At 60.0% G+C, this 27,914-nt stretch overlaps 3 protein-coding genes across 6 annotated transcripts in view; 2 read left to right on the top strand and 1 right to left on the bottom strand.

The window, feature by feature from the left end:
• The window catches only part of STRN4 (striatin 4), a 31,204-nt gene extending 7,601 nt beyond the window's left edge, over positions 1-23,603 (top strand). The window contains exons 2-18 of one of the 2 annotated variants that reach the window (XM_084905931.1): positions 4,031-4,134; positions 4,579-4,652; positions 5,490-5,568; positions 8,293-8,490; positions 10,965-11,106; positions 15,094-15,253; positions 15,746-15,859; positions 16,220-16,314; positions 17,956-18,131; positions 18,209-18,256; positions 18,514-18,635; positions 19,895-20,065; positions 20,190-20,330; positions 20,701-20,799; positions 20,981-21,067; positions 22,228-22,451; positions 22,671-23,603. In XM_084905931.1, the coding sequence (XP_084762057.1) occupies positions 4,031-4,134; positions 4,579-4,652; positions 5,490-5,568; positions 8,293-8,490; positions 10,965-11,106; positions 15,094-15,253; positions 15,746-15,859; positions 16,220-16,314; positions 17,956-18,131; positions 18,209-18,256; positions 18,514-18,635; positions 19,895-20,065; positions 20,190-20,330; positions 20,701-20,799; positions 20,981-21,067; positions 22,228-22,397 (1,980 nt within the window). In that variant the 3' untranslated portion in view covers positions 22,398-22,451; positions 22,671-23,603. Of the gene's footprint in view, positions 1-4,030; positions 4,135-4,578; positions 4,653-5,489; positions 5,569-8,292; positions 8,491-10,964; positions 11,107-15,093; positions 15,254-15,745; positions 15,860-16,198; positions 16,315-17,955; positions 18,132-18,208; positions 18,257-18,513; positions 18,636-19,894; positions 20,066-20,189; positions 20,331-20,700; positions 20,800-20,980; positions 21,068-22,227; positions 22,452-22,670 lie in introns of both variants that reach the window. The other variant, XM_084905930.1, reaches the window with a different exon arrangement.
• FKRP (fukutin related protein) overlaps positions 1-26,775 on the bottom strand; it is a 43,682-nt gene extending 16,907 nt beyond the window's left edge. Inside the window, exon 1 of the mRNA XM_084906057.1 lies at positions 26,761-26,775. The gene's annotated coding sequence lies outside the window, so the exon portion shown is untranslated. The remainder of the gene's footprint in view (positions 1-26,760) is intronic.
• The window catches only part of PRKD2 (protein kinase D2), a 33,695-nt gene continuing 31,710 nt past the window's right edge, over positions 25,930-27,914 (top strand). The window contains exons 1-2 of one of the 3 annotated variants that reach the window (XM_084905812.1): positions 25,930-26,209; positions 26,498-26,921. In XM_084905812.1, the coding sequence (XP_084761938.1) occupies positions 26,673-26,921 (249 nt within the window). In that variant the 5' untranslated portion in view covers positions 25,930-26,209; positions 26,498-26,672. Of the gene's footprint in view, positions 26,215-26,497; positions 26,922-27,914 lie in introns of all 3 variants that reach the window. The other 2 variants (XM_084905813.1, XM_084905811.1) reach the window with 2 other exon arrangements.

Here is a 27,914-nt window from a genome sequence, read left to right as displayed (position 1 = left end):
CGGCTGCCAGGCTAGGAGCGGCCAGGCCCGGAGCAGCAGCTGCCAGGCTGGGAGCAGCCAGGTCCGGAGCAGCCGGGTCTGGTGTGGCCAGGCCCGGAGCAGCGGCTGCCAGGCTGGGAGCGGCCAGGCCCAGAGCAACAGCTGCCAGGCTGGGAGCGGCCAGGCCCGGAGCAGCTGGGTCTGGTGCGGCCAGGCCCGGAGCAGCGACTGCCAGGCTGGGAGCGGCCAGGCCCGGAGCAGCCGGGTCTGGTGCGGCCAGGCCCGGAGCAGCAGCTGCCAGGCTGGGAGCGGCCAGGCCCGGAGCAGCCGGGTCTGGTGCGGCCAGGCCAGGAGCAGCGGCTGCCAGGCTGGGAGCGGCCAGGCCCGGAGCAGCAGCTGCCAGGCTGGGAGCGGCCAGGCCCGGAGCAGCCGGGTCTGGTGCGGCCAGGCCAGGAGCAGCGGCTGCCAGGCTGGGAGCGGCCAGGCCCGGAGCAGCAGCTGCCAGGCTGGGAGCGGCCAGGCCCGGAGCAGCCGGGTCTGGTGCGGCCAGGCCAGGAGCAGTGGCTGCCAGGCTGGGAGCAGCCAGGCCCGGAGCAGCGGCTGACAGGCTGGGAGCGGCCAGGCCCGGAGCGGCCGGGACCGGAGCAACCGGTCCCAGAGCAGCCGGGTCGGGTGCGGCCAGGCCTGTAGCAGCAACAGCCAAGTCCAGAGCAACTAGGTCGGGAGCGGCAGTGACCAGACCCGGAGCAGCTGGTTGTGGAACGAACCAGAGCAACAGAGGCCAGGCCCGGAGCAGCCAGGCCCGAAACAGCTCGCTCCTCGCCTGTACCTGCCCACGGCTGCCTCTCAGACATGGCTGGAAACTTTTGCGGGAACTTGAGGGTCTGCTGAATCAAGTGATGAAGTCTTAGATCTGGATGTGTTGAGTTAGTATAGCGCTGGGGTGTTGATCTGTGAGTGCCTTGGGTGGGGCCTGGATGAGGCTGGTTGACCTATTTGAAAATGTCTTTTGTGTGAAGTGTATCATTGGGCATGTGGAGGTATTATTGATATGAGAAAATGCTAAGTAACAGATTTACTATCTGAAAAGGGATTTACTATCGGGGAAAGGGAGGGAGGAAGAGACTGAACATAAACTGTGCACCTATGGATGAGGACAATGGGGGATGGGGAGGGGGCAGAGGGTGGGGTGGGAACCTGGTGGAGGGGGGAAGAAATGAGGAACCTTTGTAATAATATGAACAATAAAGACTGATTTAAAAAAAAAAAAAAAAATTATGCAACCTTTCCTCACAAAAAAAAAAATATATATATATATATATATATATATATATATATATTTTATTTATTTTTTACAGAGAGGAAGGGAGAGGGATAAAGGGTTAGAAACATTGATGAGAGAGAAACATCTATCAACTGCCTCCTGCACACTCCCTACTGGGGATGTGCCCGTAACCAAGGTACATGCGCTTTACCAGAACCGAACCTGGGACCCTTGAATCCCTAGGCCGACACTCTATCCACTGAGCCAAACCAGCTAGGGCATCTACTCCCCCTTCTAAAATGACTCGTGGACAGGTAGGTTTGGGGGACTGAGAAGATACATAAAGGATGGAAATTCAGCCCTGGCCAATTTGGCTCAGTGGATAGAGCGTTCTGTGGAATGAAGGGTCCCGGGTTCAGTTCCGGTAAGGGGCACAAGCCTGGATTGTGGGCTCAGTCCCCAGTGGGGGGCATGCAGGAGGCAGCTGATCAATGATTCTCTCTCATCATTGATGTTTCTCTCTCTCCCTCTCCCTTCCTCTCTGAAATCAATAAAAATATGTATTTTTAAAAAGGGATGGAAATTCAAACTTACAAGATGTTCATCACTGTGAGTCCATCTGTCTGGCTGCAACATGTGTATATGTATGTATGTATGTATGTGTGCATGCATGCATGTATGTTTGCATATATGTATGTGTTAATTTATACTGCAGAGAGAAAAAAGTGTTAAGGAGGGGGAAGAAGTTCCATCCTCACAATGGACAGAGAGGCTGCTTTTCCCTGGCACACCTGGTGACACATATTTATTCTTCCATTTGCCCACATCCCCTCTGGAATGTCAGCCACGTCTTGTTTAGCACTGCATCTTCTGTCTACACTGTACCTGGTACATACTAGTAGTTGGGGCTCAATTAATATTTGGGGTGTGGCTCTGTCCCGGGCACTGAAGGTTACCAACTCAATTCCCTGTCAAGCCCAGATTGTGGGCTTGCTCCCGGGTAGGGGTTGTGCAGGAAGTAACCAACCAATATTCTATTCACATTGATGTTTTTTCTCTCTCCCTGCCTCTCTAAAATAACCCAATAAAATATTTTTTAAATAAAATAAATATTTGGGGGTAGGAGAATGAATGACTGATACTTTTGTCACATATTAATGCATGTGTATCCCTGTTTATTTTTTCAAAAGGAACATACCACTGCCATTATGCCTGAAGGATAAATTCCTACAAGTACAATAAGTTCCCATCATTCCTAGAAGTGGAACTGCTAGGACAAAAGGAATGTGCATTTAAAATTTTTATAGATCTGGCCAGATTGCCCTCCAGCGAGTGCATCAGTTTATGACCCCGGCGAAGGGGAATGAATGTGCCTGTTTCCCCGGCCCCAGGCAGTGCCAGGCAGCCTTAGCATGTGCTCAGTTCTCTGCGAACCTGAGGTGGAGACCTGGTCCCTGGAGCAGGGCAGAGGCCATAGCAGGGCTGTGCTGCACTCCAGATGCGCAGGCCGGATAGGTCAGGGACGGGGGCAGTGCCGGTGGGCACCTGAGGGGCTGCCGGAACTGGCCGTCCTGGAGCGAGGCTTTGAGAACGGGCTCGGCCTGGAAAAGGTGCCGGGCCAGACTGCGGCTTCCGGGAGGCACTGAAGCTCTTTCCTGCGGGCACCTGTGTGCGGGGATTGGCCGCAGCAGACGCGGCGGTGCTGTGCGCGGTGGCAGGAGGCCTGCAAGCCACAGACATCCCTGCTGCTGGGTTTAGGGTCTCAGAGGGACCGGAGCTCCCACAAAGAATGGGGCCCGTGCCAGCATTGTGGAAGGACGGACAGGGAGAATAGAAAGAATGAGAGGCAGGAGTTGCATTTATTGGCCCGTCTTTGGCGCTAGGTCTTGGACTGAGGCGAACTTAGCACGAGGGCAGGCACTCCCAGAAGCCCCGTTTTACAGCAGGGAAAGGAGGCTCAGAGACAGCCGGCCACCTCCCTGAATCATGCCACAGGAGGAGAGGCGAGTGGGGCTGAGCTGAGGCTGCCGGCCCGAGCAGTGGCCACCAGGGGAGAAGCCGGGACACGGCCTGCTCTGGGCCTTGGCACGGGGCTCCGCAGCGTGGCCGGGGGCCAGGAGCCTGCCTCGCAGGTCGTTGGCCGGGTGTCTCCGGATGACCTGTTGACAGACCCGAGCAGCCTGGGGCAGCCCGTGCCAGCAGACGGTGTGAAGTGGCTGGCAGGGGCCCTGGGCCATGTCTGTGCACGGCTCCCTCACTCTGGGCAGACTCCAGCGGGACGATGGTGCCCACAGGGGTAAAGCTGCATGGGAGCGGGAGCTGAGCCAAGCCACCCACTCCTGTCCCTAAACTCCAGAAGTAGCTTCCTACGCTCCCAGAGATAGATACTCTGGAGGAATGGGGAGCCGCCTCCGCCAGCAGTCCCAGGGACAGCACCTGCCTCTGGGTGTGTGTGGGGGGGGGGACCCAGGACTATTAGCGCCTGCCTCCCCACCTTCACCCCCACACGGACTTCTCCCCAAAAGGCAGGGATAGGCTACGCCCAAGCTGGCCCCGCTCTCGGTACTTCAGGGGTTAGGGACTCCTCTCCAGCTCTTTCTCTGTGGGGACAGGGCAGGGACTCCGGCCCTCTCACTCGCCAGTTAGCCCTGGCCCAGGGCCTTCGTGCCCGAGGAGGGGCTGCTTCATGTCATTGTGGGGTCGGAGCTGGTGCCGATTGCCCTGAGTGCGGGAGGGACACACATCAGCGAACCTAAGCCCCGCTGTCTTCCTGTTCCTCTGCCCCAGGCTCAGGTGGCTTTCCTCCAGGGAGAAAGGAAAGGGCAAGAGAATCTCAAGACGGACCTGGTGCGGCGGATCAAGATGCTAGAATACGCGCTGAAGCAGGAGAGGTGAGCCTGCTGCCAGGCCTGCCACCGAGGGAGATTGGGATCGGGCGTTCTCCGGGCACCGGCACTCTGCGGGTCTAGGAGAGGGGCAGAACGAGACAGAGCAGGTGGACTCCGGTTAGGCACCAGTGACAGTGTTCCTGATGATGGTGGCCAAACACCATCTGTCCATGTCTCCTCTCTCCACTGCCCGGTGGGCACATGGCTCTGGAGAGTGAGGGCTCCTTTCAGGACCCCTGGGCTGGGATCGCAGCCCAGCCTGCCAGGCTCTGAGAGTGGGCTCTTCACAGCGCCATGTGCCCCCCCCCCCCCCAGGGCTGCTTTATACTGTGGGCAGGTTGGGGGAGCTAGGAGAGTGGATTGGGGGGCCTGGGGATTTGGAATTCCTGACGCGAGTGCTGTCCTGTCTACTCTTTTGTCTCATTTGTTACTCATTTGTTCTTTCAGGGCTAAATATCATAAACTGAAGTTTGGGACAGACCCGAACCAGGGAGAGAAGAAACCAGAACTGTCAGAACAAGGTACCCACCCTCTGAACTTGCTCCTCCACAAAACCGAAGCCGCCTCTTCTCCCTTTGCTCCATAGGAGGCAGCATTGGGGGCTGGGGAGGGCTTGGCTCGCCCTCAGGGCCCCTCCCCATAGGCTGCTCTGACAGGCACTGGGCACTGGGCACTGGGCGCGGGGTGGACCCTGGGGAGAGGCAGGGTGGGTAGTGGTGAAGAAGCCCAGTCCTGCCTGCTGTTCTGTGTGAAGCAGAGACAGACACACAAAGTCCCATCAATATTTGATAAATACAGTGAACAGATGGTCTCATTTAATCCACACAACAGTCTCAAAAGGTGTAGGTACTGCTCTCATTAGTCTTATTTCTCAGAAGAGGAAACTGAGGCTCAGATAGGTAAACCGACCAGCTCGAGGTCACACCTGGGAAGAGGCAGAGCTGGACTTGAACCCATTTGAGTCTGCCCTTTTTCTCAGAATTGGGCCAGCTTCCTGTGTGGGAAAATAGCATAACTAGAGCTGAGTCTGAAGATAGTCTGGGGTGGTTTGGGGAACGACCCGCCAGGAGACCAGAGATAAGGAACATGGAGGGAAGAGTAGGTTTAGACACTCGGAAAGTGACTCTGCAGAACCCATGACAGGGACCACTTTGGGTTGCCATAGCAAATCCCTTCTTGTGTATTTCATTGAAGATGTTTTTACAGACAGTGTAACAAATGTTAGGAAGTTATTTGTGTCTTTGATTTCCTCAAGTTAATATCTGGAAGTGAAATTGCTAACTTAAGTGTATTGCAAACAATAACAGCAAAAGAGTACCCTCACTAAAACAGCTGTCTCCTTCCTCTCCATCCCCCAGTCTCCAATGGGCCCGTGGAGTCGGTCACCCTGGAGAACAGCCCGCTGGTGTGGAAGGAGGGGCGGCAGCTGCTTCGACAGTGAGTGTGCGGAGGGACGGGCACGGGGCGGGGCATGGAGACGAAGGCCGTGCCTGGCTTGGGAGATAAGACTCACAGCCCTGCCTGGCCCCGCCGCGGGCACTGAGCTAGCAGGATCCCTGCTGGACACAGCTGACATGGCCGGTCACCCTGTAGGGGCGCCCTCCTGGGGAGAGGGCGGGAAGGTTCGGTGCAGGGGGCAGACGGGGAAGACCCCCGCTCTTGGAAGGCAACCCCAGTGCCTGTTGCTTTTCTTTTTTGGGGGGTAATGTTAAATTATTTGTTATTACTAAAGAGATTTGTGTATTTCAGTAAATTTGGAAAATATAGGGAAACACATGCACACACACAAATAGAAATCACTCATAATTCCACCACCCAAGGAACTTCATACCCATAACATTTTGGCATGTGTGCCATCACTCTCTTCATGGCTGTGCAAAGTTAGTTAGGTTGCATCGTTCGAAGAACTGTGTCGGTGGCATGAGTACCATAACTTGCCATAGCAAATCCCTTAAGTATATTGCAAACAATAACAACAACATGATCGCAATAGGTAACACTTGCCGACTGCCGAGTCTACGCCTGGCACTGCTAACCGTCTGGCACACACCGCTTCCTCACATGATCCCCGTAGGGCATAACTGCCCATTCCCAAACCCAGGGTGCAGAGAGGGATCTGCTTGCATAAAGTCACACAGCTAATCTAAGCAGAGGGTCCGAGGGGTGAGCCCAACTTCTTCACCCCCCGCGCCCCTCCTCCTCCCCTGGTGGGAGGGGAAGCCCATACACACGCAGGAACACAGGATGAGGCAGCAGGGAAGGCGATCCTGTCTGCTGTGTGAGGGGCAGGGTCCCACAGCGACAGGGTCCCGTAAACAAAAGGTTTTCAGGGAGCCTCCTGAGGACCAGCAGGGACTCGCCTCACATCTTCTGTAGCCACCGATAATTGGTCCCTTATCACCCCCGCTTTTAGACCAGTCCCAGTTGGCTTCATTTTTTTAATTGTGGAATTAGCCTGGCTGTGGGGCTCAGTTGCTTAGAGTGTTGTCCTGTGCACCAAGAGATTGCTGGTTCGATCCCCAGTCGGGTGCATATAGGAGACAATTGACCAAATGTTATCAATGTTCCTCTCTCTCTCTTTCTCTCTCTCTCTCTCTCTCTCTCATCAGTAAACATACCTTGAGTAAGAAATTAATTAATTAAATAAATCGCAGAAGTAATAAATGCTCATTTTTAGAGTAAATAGAGTAAGTTCCAAAATTCCTCATGCCCCTAATCCCATTCTTCAGAGGTTACTGACTGCTCTCAAGTTTAGTGTGTATCTCTCTTGGCCTTGTGGGGGCATGCTACAAATGTGTGCGTGTGTGTGTGTATTCTATCTATATACATAAAAGCCTAAGCAACCATTACAACAGAACAACTGGGGGGCGGGGGGGGACACAACCGAACAACTGGTATGACCATTCGACTGATCGCTATGACGTGCACTGACCACCAGGGGGCAGACCCTCAACGCAGGAGCTGTCCCCTGGTAGTCAGTGTGTTCCCACAATGGGAGCGCTACTTAGCCGAGTGAGTGGCCGGCGGCGGCAGGCACAGCGGGGCCAGGATGAGTGGCAGCAGAACTGCGCCCAGCCCTGGCTGGAGTTCCTCCCCGGCCGCCTGCCACTTGGACACTGCTACCTCCCCTGAGGGGCCCGGATTGAGAGAGGGCACAGGCCAGGCCGAGGGACCCCACCTGTGCACGAATCTGTACACTGGGCCCTTAGTACTTATAAATTTATTAATGCTTTATTCTATTTTTACTTTTAATCCTTCACTGAGGATATTTCCATTGATTTAGAGATTTGGAGGGGAAAATACAGGGAGGGAGAGAGAGAAAAACACCCACATGAGAGAGACACATTGATTGGTTGCCTCCTGCACGGTCCTGACCTGGAGAGGGATCAAACCTGCAAACCCAGGGACATGTCCTTGACCAGGAATCGAACCTGCAACCCTTTGGTGCGCAGGCTGACACTCTAACCATTGAACCACACAGCCCAGGGCTTTTAAACTTTATTATTTTAATCATTAGCACTCTTTTTTAAAACAAACTCTTTAATTGTATAGAACATGTACCTTAAATTTTTGTTAAGCCATTTATCATGGCCAGCTTCCCGTTTTAGTTTCTGCCTCATGTCCCCATGGGTAATTGCTGCTACAGTCCACGTCGGTAGATGTGTATGTCGGCCCCTGCGTTGTGGTCTCCTGCACAGCATCGCAGTGAGCTCCCGTGCGACAGCACTGGGACGTAAAGCCACCGCTGCACTGAAAGTGAAACAGCGGGGTCAGGGCATGCTTATTTAAATTTGTGGTGTTTAATCTTTTTTTTTTTTTTTTTTTTTTTTTAAATATATTTTATTGATTTTTCACAGAGAGGAAGAGAGAGGGATAGAGAGTTAGAAACATCGATGAGAGAGAATCATCGATCAGCTGCCTCCTGCACACCCCCTACTGGGGATGCGCCCGCAACCAAGGTACATGCCCCTGACCGGAATCGAACCCGGGACCTTCTAGTCCGCAGGCCGACGCTCTATCCACTGAGCCAAACCGGTCCTGGCTGTGGTGTTTAATCTTAAGTTGCTTGTCCAAGAGGGCAGTCCCAATGTACTGTCCTTCCCATAAGCCCGCAGCACAAAGGCTCAGGGCGCTGACCCTCCTGGTTCTGCTCCCGTGCAGGTACCTGGAAGAGGTGGGCTACACGGACACCATCCTGGACATGCGGTCCAAGCGTGTGCGGTCCCTCCTGGGCCGCTCGTTGGAGCTCAACGGGACGGTGGAGCCCAGCGAAGGGGGCCCCAGGGCCACACCAGGCCCCGGGGGGCTCAGCGGCGGGGAGTCACTGCTGGTGAAGCAGATCGAGGAACAGATCAAGAGGTGAGCCCCTGGGTCCGCGGGTCCATCCCTCTGCCTCCTCCCTCCTGCGAAGCCAGGGTCGGAAAAGCGAGCCGTGCCCCAGGGCTCACTTCCTTCTGCGCACACGCTGTGGGCTCGCTTGCTCCAGAACCCTCTGTCTCTTCATTGGGGGGTCCCCAATTTTGTACTGGGTCCCTGTGCATGCGCTCCCACGGTCTTCCCTCAGTGCTCATCTCCAGCCTGGCCCTCTCCTGAGGCTCAGGCCCATGCGCCCCTCAGCAGACACTGAGCACCCGCTAAAGCGGACCCCGGGCCACTCGCCAGGGCCTGGCGGGGAACAAAGCACACGGACACCCCCTTTGGGGAGCTCTTACTTGTTCGTTCTCTCAGCCGTGACTGTTATTCATCAGTCAGTGATGTGACGTTCGGGGCTGTGAAGAAAAGGAAAAGCAGTAAAGAGTGATGGGCAGAGGACCGCTTTGGGTGGGTGGGTGGGTGGGTAGGTAGGACCTCTTGTTGGAGGTGCTGTTGGGCAGAGAAGTACAGGAAATGGATGATGAGCCACATAAGCAGGTGGAACAGGAACGGATGTCCTGGGCAGAGGGAAAGCACATGTAAAGTCTGAGGCGGCGGAGACGTGCAGTTCCGGAAGCGGCAGCAGGCCAGCGAGGCGGCAGCGGGGCTTGTGGTCTGTGGTGAGGCTGAAATCTCAGGAGTCGGATCAAACGGCCTCGCTGGCTGAGATAAGGAGTTTGGATTCTATTCTAGGCTTGTGGGGAGCCGTGTTCCAGCAGGGCGGCACGGCTGTAGAGGCAGGAGTGGGCAGGGAAACCATTCGGGAGACTGCGGGCCCAGGCAGCGATGGCAGGCGTTAGGGGGACACGGGGCCCAGGCAGCGATGGCAGGCGTTAGGGGAGACTGCGGGGCCCAGGCAGGATGGCAGGGGTTAGGGGAGACTGCGGGGCCCAGGCAGGATGGCAGGCGTTAGGGGGACACGGGGCCCAGGCAGGATGGCAGGCGTTAGGGGGGGATCTGCGGGGCCCAGGCAGTGATGGCAGGCGTTAGGGGAGACTGCGGGGCCCAGGCAGTGATGGCAGGCGTTAGGGGGACACTGCGGGGCCCAGGCAGTGAGGGCAGGCGTTAGGGGGAGACTGCGGGGCCCAGGCAGTGAGGGCAGGGGTTAGGGGGACACTGCGGGGCCCAGGCAGTGAGGGCAGGGGTTAGGGGAGGCTGCGGGGCCCAGGCAGGATGGCAGGCGTTAGGGAGAGACCGGGGCCCAGGGAGCGGTGGCAGGCGTTCGGTGGAAGGGTGAGAAGTGGTCAGCTTCTGGTGGGTTTTCAGGATAAGTCGGCACGGTTTAAAGGATTGGATGTTGGGGAGAGGGACGAAATGAGAGCTGGCTCCAGGGTTGGTCTGAGCAGCTGGCAGCAGCACTGACGGAGATGGGGGAGGCGAGGAGCAGCACACCAAGAGGCGTTTAGGGTGGGTGGGGTTCGGGTGCCTGGTGGCCCAGTGCAGGTCGTGAGTAGCCAGCCTGGAGCTGGGGCTGGGTGCCTGTTTCCTGAATTTACCTCTATTTGCCAGCAGGCAGCGGTTTTTGCAGGCTCTGAAGGAGAGTGTAGCTGGCAGCACAGACGGGAGTCTGAGGACTGAGCCCTGGGCGCTGTCTAGAGGCCGGAGGAGGAAGCAGAGGGAGGCGGCAGCAGAGGAAGGCTGAGCTTCGTCAGCGGTGGGAGGAGGCCGGGAATGGGGTCCCAGCAGCTGAGCAGAGATGTTCTGCTGGGATACGCAGGGGGCCAGGCAGCGAGGGCCAGGTTTGGCTGCCGGGAGGAAGGCTCTCTACAGGCCAGAACCATGAACTGACCAGCTCTCTAGGTCTGCCCGAGGCCTGGCCCTGCCAAGGCATTAGCGGTGAGTTAATGAAATGTTTGACCAAATATAGCAGGCTAATTTTTAAGTTGATAATTTTCTGTGGCTCTCGAATGATGTTATAAATGTCCACATGGCCCCTGGCAGGAAAAAGGCCCCTCACCCCTGCAGGCTTGGCCATGGCCCTGGCGGTAGGGCATGAGCATTGGTAGTGACCAGTTCATTCCTCCAGGGCGCGCCTCTCCCTCTGGCCTGGGCTTGTGGTTTGACCGGGGCCGTGGGAACGGGGCTGCTGAGTCAGAGGCATTTTCTCCTCCAGCTCTCCTGACTCAGCACACGTGGGGAGACCTGTGGGCAGGGTTGGGGGCTAGTCCCCTGGAACTCGAGGTCCGAGCTCAGTGGGGAGTTGGGCCAGTCTGAGGTCCAGTGGGGGTTTGAGTCGGGTGCGCATCTGTTAGGCAGACCCTGGATTGAAGCCCTGTGTCTGATCACAATCAAGGCTCCCTGGGTTCATGGTGGGTCAGCCCCTGAGAGCTGGTACAGGCTCCAGCTACCAAGCCTCACCCTGGCACCTGAGCTTTGTCACATGGCAGGACTAATGCCCCCTTGGCCCCTGTTGTGGGCAGGAATGCAGCGGGCAAAGATGGCAAAGAGCGCCTGGGCGGCTCGGTGCTGGAGCAGATCCCCTTCCTGCAGAACTGTGAGGACGAAGACAGCGACGAGGACGACGAGCTGGACAGCGTGCAGCACAAGAAGCAGCGGGTGAAGGTGCGTGTGCGAGCCGAGGAGGCTCCTCCTCCTCCCGGGGATCCCCTGCTTTGTGTACAGGCCCAGGTGCCCCTGTGGATGCTCAGGGCTCCCTCTGACCACATCCCAGAGGCCCCGTCGCCTTGCCTCAGTAACCTTTACTGTCAGGGCCGCCTCCGCCCCCCCTGCACCCTGTGCTCCCCAGCCTCCCTTCTCCGGCTCGTCTTTTCTGAACGCCAGACCAGGCTGCCCCCCCGGTGCCTCTGACAGTGCTCTCTCCTTCCGGCCAGCTCATCAGGCATACCCAGATGTGTTTTCGGTGTGACCGTGGCTCTTTGGCTTCCACAGTAGATTGTGAGCCTTTTCACTGCTCTCTCTCCAGCTCCCTGACTGGGCGGCTGGGCCCAGGGTTCAGCCTAGAGCCAGGCTGGAGTGCTTCGTGGGGCTTCCAGGCTGCTGTCAATGCCAGGATTCAGTTTCAGGGGCTCTGCCCACAGGGTAGTCCAGATCCCCTCAGCTGGACCTCGATCTCTGACTCCCAGCACATCCACCCTCATGACAGCGCTTCCCTTAGGCGTGGCATCTCTCATCTGTCCGGTGAACATCAGCGTGGGCCTTTGTGGGCCAGCTCTGTGCTGGCAGCTGGGGTGTGGAGACATAGTTGCTGACGTGGAGGAGTTTGTGGGCAGCGGCAGGATTGTAAGCAGCCATCCTTACAATCTGAGGGATGTGCACAGTGGGGTCAGGAGCATATACCTGTGAGGTGGGATCAGGGGACTGCAGAGACTGCCTTTCATTCACCCAGCCTTTCATCAGACTCCTTCCTTCTTTAAACTCACCTCAGGCACACCCCTCCTCCAGGAAGTCTTCCCTGATTTACTCTTACTCCCCTTCCCTCCACAGGCTCAGGAGCCTCGTGGAGGTCCCCTGTCCCACCTGAACCACTCTGGGTTCCCCTGTAACCCTTCTGCCCCATCCTTGTGAGGGCCAGGTCTGTCCTGCCCTCCGCATTCTCTCAGTGTGGCTCAGCCCAGACTAAGCGCCCAGTGAATTCACTGAGTGGAAGGGAGTGCACAGAGCCAGACCCTAGAGTTGGGTTTACAGGAGACCAGCATGTCTCTGAGCACGGGCTCTCCAGCATCGCTCCCGGGTCCCCCTGCCCCCACTAGGATTTTCACTGCTGGGCTGGTCTTACCTCAGCCTCCTCCGGGAGACCTTCCACTCCTCTCTGCTCCTCCTGGCATCTGCCACTGCTCCCCCCCTCATTGTGTAGGGTATCACACTTCCCCGTGCCCGCACAGCAGGCCTTCCGTGACCAGACTGATATGAAAGACCCGCCCATGGCCCCAGGCTGGCTCCAGCCTCGCTGTGTAATGTTGGTATCTGATGCTCTTTGTCTTAACTGGAGTTTCAGAGGCTAACGGTCCCGGTCTCTGGATTCTGAGGATTAACTAAATGAGTTAACATAGGAATCCGTGGCTGCTGCACGGAATGCTCAGTGGTGGCATTGGTGGGCTCCGCAGTGAGAGCCACAGCCACAGGCACAGGCACAGCCACAGGCACAGCCACAGGCACAGCCACAGGCACAGGCACAGCCACAGGCACAGGCACAGCCACAGCCACAGCCACAGGCACAGCCACAGGCACAGGCACAGCCACAGGCACAGGCACAGCCACAGCCACAGCCACAGCCACAGCCACAGCCACAGCCACAGCCACAGCCACAGGCACAGCCACAGCCACAGGCACAGGCACAGCCACAGCCACAGCCACAGGCACAGCCACAGCCACAGGCACAGGCACAGCCACAGCCACAGGCACAGCCACAGCCACAGCCACAGGCACAGCCACAGCCACAGCCACAGCCACAGGCACAGCCACAGCCACAGGCACCGCCACAGCCACAGCCACAGGCACAGCCACAGGCACAGCCACAGCCACAGCCACAGGCACAGCCACAGGCACAGGCACAGGCACAGCCACAGCCACAGCCACAGCCACAGGCACAGGCACAGGCACAGGCACAGGCACAGGCACAGGCACAGGCACAGGCAGGGTGGCTTTTCGGGGCCCATACAATCCCACAGTCCGTGACCCTGACTCCCGCCAGTGCCTCTCCGGGCACTCTGTCCACCCTCGGCTCTACGTCTTCTGGGGAGGAAAAGGAGGGCGCCCGCCCATGGTGCCCGCCCTCTGGTCCTCTCACAGGCCAGAGGCTGGCCGTCTCCAAATGTGTACCCTCCAAACCCAGCTTGGGGTGCTGAGCCTGGGGGAGGGGTTCAGCCATGCTCTTGGGGAGTCCAAGGCTGGCCCCCTGGGACCACTTAAGAAGGAAGAGAGGAGCTGGTTGAGTCTAGTGGTCGTCAGAATCCAGGTTCTTTTTTAAAAATATATATATATTTTATTGGTTTTTTACAGAGAGGAAGAGAGAGGGATAGAGTTAGAAACATTGATGAGAGAGAAACATCGATCAGTTGCCTCTTGCATACTCCCTACTGGGGATGTGCCCGCAACCAAGGTACATGCCTTTGACCGGAATCGAACCCGGGACCCTAGAGTCCGCAAGCCAACGCTCTCTCCACTGAGCCAAACCGGTTTCGGCTGGGGTGTGTTCTTAAGGCAGCACTTAAAACAGAACTCAGATATCAAAATTGTCTGGAAAATTCTGGAAGTCCCGTCAGCCTCAGGTGCAGTGTTTGAGGTTCCGAGTGCACACCCTGGGTGGTTCTCTGTAAGGTCATGATGCTAGATGTCATCTCACCAGGCTGTGTGTGAAGGTGTCCCGTGGGGCCCGGCTGCTCTTGCATTCACAGGTCTGGGACGGGGATTGTAAAGGGAGGGCACCTGCTGGTTTGGTTCCTGCCCTCGGCTAAGACGGGCTGTGGAAAACTTGGCAAACTCATTCGCTTGCCCAGCATGCCGTTCTGAGTGGAGGAGCCGTGCTGTTTTTCCCATTCTAACAGTAGCTGGTTACTGAGGATTTTGTTTCTTATGTAACCAGCATGTCTCCGAGCACGGCTCTCCAGCATGGTTCCCAGGTCCAGAACGCCTGGTCCCTCCTGCTCCCCACCAGGATTTTCACTACCGGGTCTTACCCCAGCCTCCTCTGGTTACCTAAGAAAACAAAACCTCAGCCAGCCTAGAGTTTTCAGGAAGAACCTGGGCACTCGGCTCACTCATTTCTCCGTGTGTAATAATGAGACAGTAAGTGCAGCGATGGCAACCAATCCTGTTGTGAGATCTGAAAGCATAGGTTTGAGTCTTATTCAGTGCACAGAGGCCAGCAGTGTTGATGAGGATTTGTTATTATTACATGTTACGTTCCTGGGTCTGTTCTCACTTTTATTATTTTCTTTTTGTTAATCCTCACTCCAAGGGTATTTTTCTCATTGATTTTAGAGAGTGGAAGGGAGGGAGAGAAGGATGGGAGAGAGAGAAAGAGAAACATCAATGTGAGAGAGACACATCGATTGGTTGCCTCCTGTACATGCCCTGACCAGGGCCGACCCAGAGATTGAACCTGCAACTAGGTATATGATCTTGACTGTGAATTGAACCCGAGACCCTTTGGTGTGCAGGCCGACGCTCTAACCACTGAGGAGCACCAGCCAGGGCACTGTTCTCACTTCGATGGTGCACCTCTGTACACTCATAGACAAACATCGCCCTCTCCCTGAAGCAGGCTGTCATTGGCTTTTCTTCATGAGAAATAGTGTTGGGGGGGCAGGGATTGGAGGAGTGGGAAAGCCTGAGCAAAAACCAGAGGAGGGCTGGGAGGGGATCACAGCCGGAGGCGGAGGAGGGAGGTCTGTAAACTCAGGCTGGGGCTCCAGGAGGAGCAGCCTCTGAGGACTCCCAGCAGGGGGCGCACGGCCCCAGAGGAAGGCCTGCGGCGGAGCTGGTGCTGGTGGCTGTGCGGTGGTTCCTCGCAGGCCCTGGCTGCCTGCTCGGAGGCTGGGGGCCTCGGCTGTGGCGCGAGCTCCCTAACTGTCTGGTCCCCGCGCCCAGCTGCCGGCCAAGGCCCTGGTCCCTGAGATGGAGGATGAAGACGAGGAGGACGACTCGGAGGACGCCATCAACGAGTTCCATTTCCTGGGCTCAGGAGAGGACGGGGAGGGCTCCCCGGACCCTCGGCGGTGCGCGGGGGAGGGCGCCCACCACGAGCTGGGTGAGTGAGGCCTTCTGGCAGAAGCCGCACTCGCAGCTGCTTCCTGCCCCAGGGTCTCCACCGGATGGACATGCTTCCTGAGAGGAGGGGGCGGGGGGAGGGCATGAGGTCCGCGCCACAGGAGCCAGGCCGCACCCTTCCCTGGAAGACCCCCATGGGACACGGGGCTGCAGCCTGTGCACGCTGTGGGCCTCGGGGAGGAAGCAGGATGGGACCACGGGAGAGGCAGGCAGGGCCTCCATGTGCCGATCTTCCTCCGGCCCTGGCACTCAGCGCGAGGCCCTGGGGGTCCCGGAACGTGGCTGGAGACCGAGGTTTCTGCAAGGGCGGTCCGTGGAGGGTCCCCACTCAGTCTCCCGTCCATCCCACCCACTGTGAGCCCGGTGCACTCTGGGACTCCCAGCTCCCACGGGAGGCTTCTGGTGGGGGAGGAGGCGCCCGGCCTGGCTGGGTTGAGCTGCTGGTGATCCTGCCTGGTGCCTCACCCTGCAGAAAGCCGGCGGGTCAAACTCCAGGGCATTTTGGCCGACCTTCGGGATGTGGATGGACTGCCCCCCAAAGTGACAGGACCGCCTCCTGGCACACCCCAGCCCCGGCCACACGAAGGTAAGAGGCCCTCACCCTGGCCCGGCCCACAGGGCCACGGCATCTACGGCAGAGGGAGGCTGCAGAGCTAAGCCCAGGGCTTCTGTGTCCTCGGTCCAGGCCCGGCCCCTAGTTGGCAGCCTCCCTGTCCCAAAGGTTCGTCTGTCTGTCTCTGTCTCCCTCTCTTTTTGTCTGTCCTGCCCTGCCTGCCTGTCTGTCTCTCCCTGTCTCTTTCTTTCCAGCTGTGATTCTTGATCTTGTCTCTCCCTCTCTCCATCACACCTCACCTCTCTCTCCGCCTCTCTGTCTCCTTCTCTCTCCCGGCCCCTCTCTGCCCCCTCCCTCCCCTCCCCCCACCAGGTTCCTTTGGCTTCTCCTCAGACGTTTTCATCATGGACACTATCGGGGGCGGGGAGGTGAGCCTGGGGGACTTGGCAGATCTCACCGTCACCAATGACAACGACCTCAGCTGCGACGTAAGTTCTCAGGGTGCCTACCCCCACGACCCCCAGGGGCATTCTGCATAGTGGCAGCATCTCTGAGCGCTGGCTGTGCGCGGCTTGTGCTCAGTCCCTTGCACGTGAGGACCACGTGAGCCCGTCTAGCAGCTCGGCTGTTTGGCATAGGGAGCCTGTGTCTTAACACGGTGCCAGGCTGCTTCTCCAGGGGCCCTCCCAGTCCGGCTCACTGTGTGCACCCAAGTCCAGGACCAGCTGCTGGGCAGGGCGCGGGGGGAGCGGAAGCTAGATGAGCATCAGAGGACGGGGCTCGCTGGCAGCAGTGTGGGTAAGACCCTGCAGAGTTGGACTTGAGCAGACCTTTGAAGGGGAGTTGGCCTCCAGCCCACAACCAAAACATCAGGCCGGTCTGGTGCGCATGGGGCTGGTGGCGGAACAGAAAGGAAACTGAGGGCCCGTGCTCTGAGCTGGAGGCCCGCGGGCGGACCCTGCCATCTGGGATGTGGAGTCGGGTGGCAGGACACTCCAGAGCTTTTAGCAGGATCTCAGGGGTGCTGATCCCAGGGACGGGCACAGCTGTGGGAGCTGGGAAAGGGGCCAGAGCCGAGCCCCGAGCAGAGGAGCTGCCCCGCGTCTGATCCTTCCTGGGGAGTGTGTGAGAGGGGGTCACCCACGCAGAGCCTCTGGCCCTAAAGACTGTGGCAAAGTGGCAGCTGGGGCAGGGGCCTTGGGACAAGCCTGGATGAAAGGGTTTGTCAGGTGTGAACTCTCTTGGGGCGGGCCCTGAGGTTTGCTATTTTTCTGCAAGGTCCCTCACCAGAGAGCGACACCCCACCCTGCAGGGCTGTGCAGTGTTTCTGGGATTTGCTCCCCAGCCTCTCCCATTGTGTGGGCCTGTCGCCATTTCCACACCTCAGCCGCCCTCCCCCATTGCTTTCTGCGTCCAGGCCCCTCTCAGGCCTGGGTCCATCCTTGCTGCCTCCTGCCTCAGGGACTTTGCACATGAAATGTCCTTCCTCAGTCCCTTCCCCTTATCTGGCTAAGTCCCACTTATTTGTCACTTGCTCAGGAGGAAAGCCTGTTGACCCCACAGGGGCAGTCAGGCTGCTGGATGCCTCCTCCCAGTACATCTTTTATTTTTTAATATATTTTTATTGATTTCAGAGAGGAAGGGAGAGGGAGAAAGAGATAAAAACGTCAATGATGAAAGAAAATTATCGGCTGCCCTCCTAAAGGGTCTGAGCCTGCAACCCGGGCCTGTGCCCTGACCGGGAATCGAACTGTCACCTCCTGGTTCATAGGTCAACGCTCAACCGCTGAGCCACGCTGGTGGGCCTCCCAGTGCGTTTCCATCCATATCCATAGCGCCTGTGCACGGGTGGGGTGGTCTGAGTGTCTGCCCGCCCCCGCCCCTGTGAACTGCGAAATCTCACGGTTCCGGGCTCACCTTGGTCCCTTCGGAGCCAGGCACAGCCCGCACACAGTGAGAGCTTGATGAGGGGGTGCTGCAGGGCCAGGAAGAAGAGGGGGCCTCGGGGCTGGAGGCCGGGCTGTGGGTGCTTCGCGTGGGTGTCTGTGGAGGCACGAGTCCTCGGGGTCCTGGATGCGAACTGCGGCTGCTGGGGGAAGAGGAGACTGAGGCAGCTCCCCCGCCCCCAGCTGTCTGACAGCAAAGACGCCTTTAAGAAGACGTGGAACCCCAAGTTCACCCTCCGATCACACTACGACGGCATCCGCTCCCTGGCGTTCCACCACAGCCAGTCGGCTCTGCTCACCGCGTCCGAGGACGGCACGCTCAAGCTCTGGAACCTGCAGAAGGCCGTCACCGCCAAGAAGTGAGGGCGGCCCCAAGGGTGGTGGGGCGTCGGGGCCGGGACAGGTGAGAGGCTCTCGGTGACTCTGTCTCCCGCAGGAACGCCGCGCAGGACGTGGAGCCTGTCCATGCCTTCCGGGCTCACAGGTAGGGGGCCCCACGGGCGGGGGGGGGCAGGAGCAGGGCAGCAGGAGGACAGAGTCCTGGGCCCTTGGCGCCCACACCCCTGCACAGCCGCTGGAGGAGGAAGCAGACATGGGGAGGGGAAGGCAGAGGACGGGCGACAGAAGCTCCAGAAGCGGAATGCCTTAGGCCGCCCCTGAAGAGTGCCAGGAGAGAGAGAATGGCAGGGTCCGGGGAGGGGCGAGCGTTGAGTTTTCCGTTTCCCCCTACTCTACCCTCAGGGGCCCCGTGTTGGCAGTAGCCATGGGCAGCAGCAGTGAATACTGTTACAGCGGAGGGGCGGACGCCCGCATCCACAGCTGGAAGATTCCAGACCTCAACATGGACCCCTACGATGGCTACGGTGAGAGCTCTTGCCCTCCTTCCCCACCGTCATCCACGGGGCCCCTGTCCCCCGCACTGTGGCTGCACCTGCCCAGGCCTACCACGCAGGCACGGGGGGCTGCTCAGCCTGGTGAGCGTGGGACAGCGTGACTCAGCACGTGGCAGTCAGACGAGATGGCTGAGCTGACTGCATCAGCGTGGGGCCAGGGAGCACATGTGAAGGCTTGGGGGCGCTGGCAGCACTCTGTCTGACTGAGCGGGGCAGGAGGAGAGAGAGCAGGTGGCAGGAAGAATTAGCGGGGCCGGCTTGCAGGGGTTTGTGCTTCCTTCTGGGGCACCTTTAAGAGTTAAGTGGAGAAGTAACCTCTGTTCAGGGTCTGTCCCTGCCCTCTGACCCCTGTTTTGATAAATGACCACACACGGCTCCGTGCAGCATCCTGTGGTGGTGGCGTTCAGAGGTCTGCGCCCCCTCCCTGTTTTCCTGAGAGCAGTCCTGCCCTGGGAAAGGTCAGGGGTCAGGCCCTGGCAGTGTGTGCTCTGGGCCAAACACCCATTGGGCTTCAGCACGGCCTGACCAGACACCGTGTTGACACAGTGGCCAGAGGCAGTGGTGGGACTGACCACAGGGCTCTGGCGAGACGGCCAGGCTGGTGCACGGGGCAGAAAGGACTGCAGGGCCCGGGTGGGGCCAGCCCTCAGGGCCCAGGCTTTGAAGAAAGGTCTGGGGCCAGAGTCATGATTGTTCCTTCTCCCTTAGCTGAGTTTTAAAAGGTACGTATCCGGCCGAATCCAGTTTGGCTCAGTGGATAGAGCGTCGGCCTGCGGACTGAGGGGTCCCGGGTTCGATTCTGGTCAAGGGCATGTACCTTGGTTGCAGGCACATCTCCAGTAGGGAGTGTGCAAGAGGCAGCTGATCGATGATTCTCTCATCAATGTTTCTAACTCTCTATCCCTCTCTCTTCCTCTTCCTCTCTGTAAAAATTCAATAAAATATATTAAAAAAAAAAAGTACGTATCGGGTGCCCACTGTGAGCACTGTTAGGGCCCCAGGGGACAGCAGGGAACAGACATCCCTGCCCCCTGGAGCTTCCATGTCCTAAACTCTTCCCAGTGAGCGGCCAGGCGGTGAGCAGCCGCTAGGGTATACAGCCGCGGTGACGGGTTCGAGTCCTGGCGCTTGGGGTGAGGCGGGGTGAGTGTGGCAGAGCTCGGGCTCCAGGCCCTCCACATGGCGCTGGCGGCCCTGACCCAGTCCATCCCCCCTCCCGGTGGGTCCAGACCCGAGCGTGCTGAGCCACGTCCTGGAGGGCCACGGGGACGCCGTGTGGGGCCTGGCCTTCAGTCCCACCTCCCAGCGCCTCGCCTCCTGCTCCGCCGACGGCACCATCCGCATCTGGGACCCCAGCAGCAGCAGCCCGGCCTGCCTCTGTACCTTCCCCACAGCCAGCGGTGAGTGAGGGACGGGGCCAGTGGGACGTGTGGAGCGGGAGGCCCTGCGAGGAGGGTGACGCCTGCACCCCAGTCCCGGGGCAGGACCGGTCTGTTAGGCAACCGTCCGTCCCCTCCGCCTCAGATCACAGGATCCCCACCTCAGTGGCCTTCACCAGCACCGAGCCTGCCCACATCGTGGCCTCCTTCCGCTCCGGCGACACTGTCCTGTATGACCTGGAGGCTGGCAGTGCCCTCCTCACGCTGGAGTCCCAGGGGAGCAGCGGTAAGGCCCCAGGGCTGGGTCTGAATGGCTCCCAGGCTGCGGGCTCCTGTGGTGCTGTGACGGGCTCGGTCAGCCGCAGGTGGCTCCCACCACCGGGGGCTCTGATGGACAGCCCGAGTCTGGTGGGGGGGTGCCTAGGTGCAGGGAGAGGGTCGGACTTGCCTGTTGGCCCAGTTGGTGGCATGGAAGAGCCATCTCAATGTCCGTCACCCCTCCTGTCCCCTCCAAGATGCTGGCCTGAGGAGGGCGTGGCCTGCGCGCCCCGCCCTCTGTATTTAGGCAGAGGCAGGGATGTGGCAGAATGGTCCTCTTGCCTTTGTCCTTGTCCCCCAACCTCCCCCGATGTCCCTCCTCCCTCTTTTCCTTCCAGGCCCAACCCAGATCAACCAGGTGGTGAGTCACCCAAACCAGCCCCTCACCATCACCGCCCACGACGACAGAGGCATCCGCTTCCTGGACAACCGGACAGGTGGGCCCGCCCCCCGCCCCCCACCCCCCGCCCCCCGCTCCCCGCTCCCTGCGCTGTGGAGGCGGTGACCAGCTCAGACCGGAACCCCTGGTGTCCGCTGGGAGGCTCTGAGCGGCCTTCCCAGGCCCGCCTTCCCCGGTGAAGCCCGAACTGGCACAGTGACTGCGCCCTCTGCCCTCAGGGAAGTGCGTGCACTCCATGGTGGCCCACCTGGATGCTGTCACCTGCCTGGCCGTGGACCCCAATGGCGTGTTCCTGATGTCGGGAAGTGAGTCCTTCCCCAGCCGCTGGGCACTGGCCCTGGGGGGTGCTCGGTGGGCTCCGGGGGAGAAGGGGGGCTGGGCGGGGAGCCTTAGGCGGCGGGAAGAGGTGTCATGGCGGAGACAGCAAAGCGCCGTGCGCAGAGCCCGGCCTGGGCACTTCCCGCATGGTCTCGTTTCCTCGGAACAACCGCCGCGGTTGGGACTGTGCCCCCATTACACAGAAGTGGAAGCTTGCGTAACTGGCACGGCCCAGTGGGCAGCAGGCATTGAAGTTCTGGTCTACTTGACTCGGTCCCCACAGCTTTTATAGCGTTTGTTGCCGCCCTGCTCTCTGTGGTTAAGGGCGCCTGGAAGGGATGGGTGAGGCTCGGCCATCGGAGCGGGCCGAAGCTCCCCAGGGGCGCTGGGTGTGTGCCGGTGGGAACTGGGCTGCCATTTGCCTCTGCTCCGCTGTGGGATCTCCGTGGGTGAGAGCGAGTGACTGCACAGAGGGTGGGGGAGTGTGAGGGCGGTGGGGGAGGGTGTGGACGGGCCTGGCCTCTGTCCTGCTCTCTGTCTGCTCGTGGTGGCAGCAGCGGCCTCTGAGGAGGTGGGCGAGGGTGAGGTCAGGGAGATGTAGCCCTGACAGAGAGGATCATACAGGGGCCTCCACCCAAACCAGCCCCTGGTCCTTCTGACACCTAAGTCACCACCTCCCTCCGGTGGCTCATGGCCCCCCAGGCAGGCCCAGCTCTGACCCCCCACCTCTGCTCAGGCTGTCACAGCCCACGTGCTTCCTGTCGGTCCTCAGGGCCTCCCCTGGCTGTGCCCGCTGTTTGGAAGGCTTTTCTCCCTCTTGGCCAGTCTGTCCCCACACTGACCGACTTATGCCCACAGCACTCGAGACCACCTGGCATTGTTTATCCTGTTTTCTTGTTTACTGTCTCCCGCAGCAGGAGGGAGGTTTGCCTGCTTTGTTTACAGTAGTTCAGTAAACACTGGCTGGATGGAGGGGGTCAGGCGGGATGTCAGGAGGGGACTGGGCAGAGGGAGGCAGGAGAACTGAGCCTCCACCTGGCTCCGAGGCCTTGAGAGAGGCCAGCCAAGGGCTTGGGGTCGGATCTGAGCGAGGAGCTGTGGGTCCGGAGCTGCCGGGTGACCGCTCGCTCCGCCCGCACCTGCGCAGGCCACGACTGCTCCCTGCGGCTGTGGAGCCTGGACAACAAGACGTGCGTGCAGGAGATCACGGCCCACCGCAAGAAGCACGAGGAGGCCATCCACGCCGTCGCCTGCCACCCCAGCAAGGCCCTCATCGCCAGCGCGGGCGCCGATGCCCTGGCCAAGGTCTTCGTATGATGCCCACCTGGCCCCGCCCTGGCCGGGCAGCGAGGCTGGGCAGGTGGGACTGAGGTGAGGAGCTGGGCCGAGAGGGAGGCAGGCCCCTGTGTCCTCACCCACCCTCCTTTGCCTGGCCCTTCCTGGGGCCGCAAGCCCTGCAGTCACAGTTAGGGCATCCTGTGTAGTCCTGGGGCATTCAGAGGGGGGCTGAGGTCTGGAGGGACCCAGAGCTGCCTTCCCTCTTGTGCCTGGAGGCCATGGTTCAGTCTCCCCTCCCTCTGTCTCCCCCAGGTGACAGCCCCAGTCCGGAGGCCCGGAGGCCCGGCTCCTCCTGCCTGCCTGAGTCTGGTGGTGCTAAAGGCCCTTTCCGCAGGAGGCCCTCCCCCATGGCCTGCCCCCCCAGCACTCAGCCTGGGGAAGGGCCTCCTTCAGGAATCACCCTCCAAGACGGCCTCCAGGAGTCTCATCTCTGCCCCGACGCCCACTCCTGGTCTCCTAGCTGCTTCCGGGGCAGCACAACCAGGGCTGGGTGTCCTTGGGGATCAGCTTTTCCAAGATGCCAGAAGGTGCCAGGTTCTCTCTTTGAACCCCCATTCCTCCTCTCCATCCTTCCAGACCGGGTGGGAGCTGTGCTGGGAGGAACCCCAGACGCCCCTGCTCTCGGTCCACCAGGAGCCACGGAGCCATGGACCCAGCTGTCCTCATGGGAGTGCTGGGCCTGGCCCCCCGGGAAGCACAGCCAGCCCCACCCCCTTCCAGTTCCCTCAGCACAGCTTTCCAGACACTACCCAGCGCCTCCAGGGCCAGCAGCTGCCCGGGAGCAGGCAGTGCCCTGTGGGGAGGCACCCGCCCCTCCCTCCCTCCACACTCCTCCAAGGGCAGTCCCCTACCCCTCAGGGGTCACCCCTGGGGAGAGGGGTCCTCTTCTTGCCCCTCCCTGGGGCATGGAGGATGGAGTGGGGTCCCCAGGGCCCCCCGTAACTCCCTGTATATCTGTATAAATAAATGGGATTTTAATGGAGCCCCCGCCCCCATGTCGTTATCACTGTGTGATAGTCTGTCAGTCTCCTCTCCTGGCCCTCCACTCTCTCCCTCTATTTATTTCACTCTTTTTTGGATTCCACCCTGAGCCCTCAGGATCCCTTCCAGTTTCCTGTTTATAAACCCTGTCCCTCTGTCCTGGACTTGTATGTGAAACTTGCCTCAATAAACCCTTTGGAGTAAGATGGGTGGCGGTGCTGACTGTTGGGGGGGGGGAAGGGGGCACTGTGGGAGGAGTGACTGGCTCTGTCTGCAGTGGGTGGGGCGTGGAGAGGGGATATGGTGATGGGTTGGGGTTTTGTGGTAGGGCAAGCGGGGCTGGAGCCTGGGCAGAGTGGGTGCAGGAACGGAAGTCAAGGCACAGGACCGAATCTCCCCGTGCCCCTCCTGCCCCTACGCGCTCTCCCCAGGGGCCACAGCAGCACCCTGGGCAGAGCCCACAAGCACAAAGGATGATTGACGGTGCAGCTCGAGACTCCTCCCCCTCACCCCACCACCGGCACCCCTGGGCTGTGATGGGGTGGTGAGGCCCACACCGGGGCTGACAAGGAGCAGGTGGAACCTGGGAGCTGCCTGTACAGCACAGCCGCCGTGCTGGGGGCTGTGGGGAGTGGGGTCTGTGTCAGCTGTACACGTAGCAGGCACCAGACCAGTGTGAGCAGCGCCATCTCACTGGGCCCCCACAACTTCAAAAGGCAGGGAGCGCTAGGAATGCTGTACGGAGAAAGGTGGAGGGTGGGGCGGAGGCTCACGGCCTCCAGCAGGGACCAGAATTTGTATCCTGTCCCTTGTCACTCCCTCTTACGCAGGCCTCCGCCTACCAGCAGAGTGTGCTTGGGCAAGTCCCGGCACCTCCCGGCTGTCAGGGCTGCACCCCGTGTCCGGATAGGGCCGGGCCCTGTGAGCACTTCGGGATGGAGTCCTGCAAACGGCACACTTGGGACGCGCCAGCATTTCCAGGAGAGGGTGCAGGTGGGCGGCTGGCCATCAGGTGACACTGACAGGCGCCTGCTGTGGGCTCCATGCGGCCTCGCTCCCCCCGCATCCTGGGCCCTGAGCAGCTTCACCAGGTGGTGGTTTGGGTTTTCGTTCCAGCCTCAGACTTCCTTCCCCAGCCCAGCCTGCACACACACACACACACCACCCCCCGGATGTGGTGACAAACACTACTGTATCAACTCGGTTGCCCCCAACAACCAGGAAGGGGGGCTCATCTTGCAGCCACCATCCCTCTGGGCTGGAACCCAGGTCCCCATCCCCACCATCCCTCTGGGCTGGAGCCCAGGCCCCCATCCCCACCATCCCTCTGGGCTGGAACCCAGTCGGGAACAGGCCATCTCTGCTAGGATGCCCTCGGAGCTCAAGCCACACCTTGACCTCTGGATGAATGGGGTGGGTGGTAGCAACTGGCCTGATCTTGGACAAGTCCTTTTGCCCCTGAGGGTTCAGCTTCCTGTATGTAAATTAAATAGTAGCCACTCATTATCTGGGGAGGAGAAATCAAGTATGAATTTCTTCTGAAGGAACTGAAAGGCGTTTTATTAACAGACTGGCACACGGTAGGCTGTCCATCGATGTTGGACGACTGAGCGCTTGAGGTGCCCACCCCTGTATCCCTGCAAATTATAGCGACAGCCGCCATGTGCTGAACTGTTTCAGGCACCGTTATACAATCTCATTAATCCCCACAAAGACCCTCTGAGGTCATATATTAACGGACGGAGAAACAGGCTCTGGGAGGGGAAGTCATACCTAAAGTCACACAAAGACAACCTGCTTTCCATCAATGAAACCGTGTGGCTGTGTTGTCCTCTCTACCGTGTCGCTACGGCCCTTCCAGGCGCCCCAAGCCTCTGGCTCTTCACCTTCCTGAGGACTGGGGTGGAGTGGGGAGCTGAAGGAAGGGAACTACACCCCCACCGCCTTCTGCCTGCCTCCTGAACAGTGACCCAGGCCTGGTTCACTCCGTGCACCTCGCCCAAGGCTGCTGGAGACAAACCTGAGGCCAGGACCTCTGCCCATCTGGATGCTTCCGTCTTCCCACCTATGGGATGGACTGGGGGTACTCGGCAACACCCCTTCTACTGGGTGGTGGAGGGGGTAAAGGGAGGCGGAGCCCGGAGAGCCGACCCGACCTGACACCCAGTTTCCCACTCTTTCCCCTGCGGTGGGCGCCGGATGCAGGCCGGGCCGCAGGGCCCCCCTCCTTAAAGGGCCAGGCACACATGCGCCCGCCCCCGCGACCTGTGGCGGCGGTGAGGGTGGCTCGCTCCTCCCTCTCCAGCTCAAGGAAAAGTTAACTTTCCAGGCTCGGTGTGTTATTAGGCGGGTGTGTGTGTGTGTCGGTCCTACGTCCCTGCCCCGCATCTCCCACCACCGGCCCCCGGATCGGTCCGGAGAGGTGCCGCCCCCAACTCCAAGGTGCCGGGCCCGCCCTCCCCTTCCGCCCCTCGCGTGCCCCGCCCCTCATGACGTCACCGAGGCCGGCGCCGATTGGCCAGCCGCGCCGTCGCTCCGGACACTTCCTCCTGGGCCGCGGCCGCGGAGCTAAACTTTGGCGAAGGGAAAAGAGCCACCGGCGCGGCGACCCTCCCCGGCCCCACCTCCGCGGCGGCCGGTAACGCCCCCTTCTCCGCGGGCCCCCGGCCCGACTTTTTTCCAACTTCCGAGATCCGAGAGATTCCCTCCTGAGCTCCGGCCCTCGGGATCCCTCTGCCCATCCCCGGGCCCGGTGGATCCCGGGATCCACTCGATCCCCGACTCCGAGACTCCCGCCCTCCACCCCTAAGGTTTGGTAAGCTCCCCCCACCCCCCTCATTGGATCCCCTTCTTAGAGCCACTGGATTCTGGGGTCCCCCCTGCTCCCTTTCGATCCTTTTTCTTTCCGAGGGGCCTTTGGGTCCTGGGTCTGCTGATCTCTGCGACCCCGACCTTCCAGATTTTCTCCTTTGATTTCTTGGGAACTCTATCCATCGCTGGGCGCCCCCCAAAAAACATTTCTTTTATCTTTTATAGTCTGTGATCCCTTGATTCCGGGCGGCTAGTCCACTAGATTTTCTTTTCTCTGATCCCCCCAGGATCCCGCCATCATCGAGTCCCCGCAAACCTGCCAGATTTCTCTTCGCGGCCCCCGGGGTCCCGCGCCCCCGCTCCCCCCGCTCCCCCCTGCGAGTTCCCGGCGACCCAGCGTGCTCCCCGCGCTCCTCCCGCCGGACCCCAGGCGGGCGCCGGGCGGCCGCTCCCGGGCCTCGCATGGCCGCCGCCCCCGCCCACCTCGCGGGGCTCCCGGGCTCCCCGGGGCCGGGGTCCCCTCCGCCCGCCGCGGGCCTGGATCTGCCGTCGCCGCCGCCGCCGCTGCTGCCCCAGGCCTCGGTCCCGGCGCCGGGCCCCGGCGTCTCCTTCCACATCCAGATCGGGCTGACCCGCGAGTTCGTGCTGCTGCCCGCCGCCTCGGAGCTGGCCCACGTGAAGCAGCTGGCCTGCTCCATCGTGGACCAGAAGGTGAGGCGCCGGCTCCCCAGCCCGGCTCGGGGAGGGGCCCCGGGGGAGCGTGCGCCCACCGAGGCCACCCGAGGCCACCCGGAGCCTGGCACAGGGCAGGGGGAGGGAGGGGCCCTAACCCCTGGGAGAAGGAGGGGTGGGGTGGGGCATTGGCCCCAGGTGCCTCTTCACCCCACTACCCGATCCATGGAGGGAGGCCTGGGCAGGGGTGGGGTGCCCCAGAGGCCCTCCCCACATTGCGAGTCCTTGCATGTTGTTTTCTGCAGCCGGCAGGGAGGAAGGGAGGGGCCCGCCAGGTGTGGAGGGAGGGAGGGAGGGAGGAGGAGGTAGGGGCAAGTGGGGGCATCAGATGGGGGTGAGGGAACACCTCCCGCCCAGGCCCATCCCTCACCTCCCATTTGGTGGAAAATAGAAATTGAAGCCAGGCTGGCCGAGGCGATCGGATGACACGTGTGGGTGTGGGTGCTTGCACTGGCTGCCAGGGGCAAGTGAGGTCTCGGAGCCTAATCCCTGCCCTCCCCGGGGCCTGAGGGGGGTGTGGAGGGACAGGCGCCTCTTCCCAGGGTTCAGAGGCTCTGGGGACCCCCCCTCCCCCAACACACACACTCTAATACTGGCCTGTTCAAACCGGCCTTCCCCACCCCCACCCCACTCTAGCTCTGGGCACCAGGGTCACGGGTGGGGGGAGGGGGCTGGGGGTCTTGGCCAAAGGGAGCCCGAGAACATGAAAAGTCAGAATAGCGGGCTTCTCTGCTGTTCGAATTCTAGTGTAAGATGGTACCGCATTGTTGTTTTGATTTGCATCTCTCTGATGATTAGTGACTTTGAGCATGTTTTCATGTGTCTCTTGGCCTTCCTTCTGTCTTCTTTCGAAACGTGTCTATTTAGCTCAGTTGCCCATTTTTTTTTTAATTGGGTTGTTTATCTTCTTTTTGTTAAGTTGTATGAGTTCTCTATTAATTTTTGAGATGAAACCCTTATCATTGATATCGT

Source organism: Pipistrellus hanaki (genome assembly GCF_964339955.1).
Source record: "Pipistrellus hanaki genome assembly, chromosome: 15".
In the NCBI taxonomy this organism is placed as follows: Eukaryota; Metazoa; Chordata; class Mammalia; order Chiroptera; family Vespertilionidae; genus Pipistrellus; species Pipistrellus hanaki.
The sequence above is the reverse complement of the archived record's forward strand: the minus strand, read 5'-3'. Positions and strand labels throughout refer to the sequence as shown.